This window comes from Muntiacus reevesi, chromosome 7 (assembly GCF_963930625.1).
Source record: "Muntiacus reevesi chromosome 7, mMunRee1.1, whole genome shotgun sequence".
Taxonomy (NCBI): domain Eukaryota; kingdom Metazoa; phylum Chordata; class Mammalia; order Artiodactyla; family Cervidae; genus Muntiacus; species Muntiacus reevesi.
In genome coordinates, this window is record NC_089255.1 from 46,348,232 (window position 1) to 46,350,365 (window position 2,134).

The 2,134-nt window shown below is 38.9% G+C and overlaps 1 protein-coding gene across 1 annotated transcript; it reads right to left on the minus strand.

Annotated features, from left to right (window-relative positions):
• Positions 1-357: 357 nt before the first annotated feature.
• On the minus strand, positions 358-815 carry LOC136171963 (large ribosomal subunit protein uL15-like). Its single transcript, XM_065941063.1, has one exon. It carries the CDS (start codon positions 807-809, stop codon positions 366-368), a length of 444 nt encoding a protein of 147 aa, XP_065797135.1. The 5' UTR covers positions 810-815; the 3' UTR covers positions 358-365.
• Positions 816-2,134: the final 1,319 nt, after the last annotated feature.

Sequence of the window (2,134 nt, forward strand, 5' to 3'; positions counted from 1 at the left end):
TCTTTGTGGTACGATAAATGGTCAGTTTTGCGAATAATTCAAGGGGTTTTGAAAAGGTCTCTTTTATTTCATTGAACAGAGTATAATATACATCAGTGAAAAATATCTATCCATCTTTAAGTTTAAAAACTGAGAAGATATTTTTTGTGTTTTGTGGTTATATACTAGATTTTTGCCTCATGGATATTTAGAAATCATGAAGTTTTTATCTATTTTTCCTTTTATGTATTTTTCCTTACCTGTTTTCCCCTTTCATTTCTCTTCTATTTATCCTATGTGTAATAAGTAAATTCATTTTATTTTTATTTATTTATTTATTTATTTGAAAAGCACTTAACATTTAATCCATTTCCCAGCATGTGGCTTCAAGCCACCAGGACACAAGCCCCACCTACACCCTTAATCTTCTCCTCAGCTCTTCTGAAGAATTTTGCCTTCACGATGACAGGCTGCTTTGGGAGCTTTCCTTTCCCCAGAACTTTGTAGTAACCTGATCGCACCACATCAATGATAGGAGCAGCTCCTGTCTTGTCCTTGGCAGCATTTACTCGAGTCTGCTCACTAACCAAGGTCCACAGTTTATCAAGGTTGACAGTCGGGCAGAAACTCTGGTTCCTCTTTAAGTGGTAATGCCTCATACCAACTTTCCCGAAGTATCCTGGGTGATATTTGTCGAAGTTTATCCTGTGATGATGCATGCCGGCAGCATTACCTCGGCCTCCCGGGTGCTTCCGGTGTTTGCCGATGCGGCCTTGGCCGTGGCTCACGTGGCCCCTAAGTTTCCGGGTCTTCCTTAGTCTGGATGGCATGTCGGTGGCCTAGACGAAAGAACCATTTTATTTTATTTTATTATTTTTTTTTCTGGAAAAGCACACAAGTAGCCAGTGGAAAGAACCATTTTATTTTTAAAGTTGGATGTTTCACTGAAAATAGTGAATGTTTTATGTTAAATCAAAAGTCATATGCTGAGTGGAATAATTTAGAATTCTTCCTTTATAAAGAGAAAGCTTATAACGAGTATCTGTTTTAAATTTACATGATTTCCTACTCCTTTTTAAGAGTAATGGACTTGCACATGTACAAAAAAATGGCCTATTTTTAGGCAGATGTGATTATAATGATCATAGTAGGGTAACACCCTAACAATCCATCAATATATTTATAGAATGACATGCAGCTCTCAAGAAATATGGAAAAAGACCTACATATATGGAGATACAATTCTCTCAAAAAATAGTGAAAAATGGAGTGTATGTACATACAGGCATATATTGTAAAGACAAGAGACAAGACAAGAAAGATGGTCAAGAGGTTGTTGGTGGTCGTTACTCAGAAGGACAGGTAGGAGGTACATGGGACATTTTGCTTTTTACTCTAAATTTATCCTAACTCCTTGATGTTTCATGAGACCATACAAATATTAAATTTTGTTATCTTTAAAAAAAACGTGTAGGCTCTCAGAAGTAGAGGATAAAGGTGTTCTGTACCTCTAGGCTGTGTGTAGCATGTATGACAATACTGTCGATGAGATGTTTCCCTTTTTCCACTTGTCAAGAGGCCTTGCAATTTCTTTTCTCACACTCCCTTTCAGAAAGGTTGTGGCAAACACACCACTCCTTTTCAACTGTCCTTGGCATCCAAAAGTTATCCACCTTGATATCCTACCTTAGTGTTGGTAATGGGCAATGTTAAGATGCATCCCTACATTTTCTCCAAATAGAACTTATTTGCCATTGTCCTTTTCCCCTAAAGTTTATTTCTTGCTAAGTCAAAATGGTTAGTAATGTATACTTAACGCTAACTTGAAACTCATTACAAATGGTAATAATCCATGAATATTTTTTGCAAAGGTAAATCATGAAACAAGCTAGGTAACATATTATTACTCTTGGAAGATACACCTGACTCTGATGCCCATGACTGCACATTTCTCAGAAGATTCTGCTTCCCTTTCCCGCCACCTGGGAGTTGGGTGCCAGAATTGCAGGCAGAAGATGAAGTACAAGAGCAGGAGCTCTGCTCTCTCCCACCCAGGCCCTGCTCCTGCTGCGTCCCTCAGACTTACCGAGCACTGAAGTGTTTGCAGGAAGGTGTCGGCGCTCCCCAGCCAGCGATCTACGGCGCGAGTCTGAAG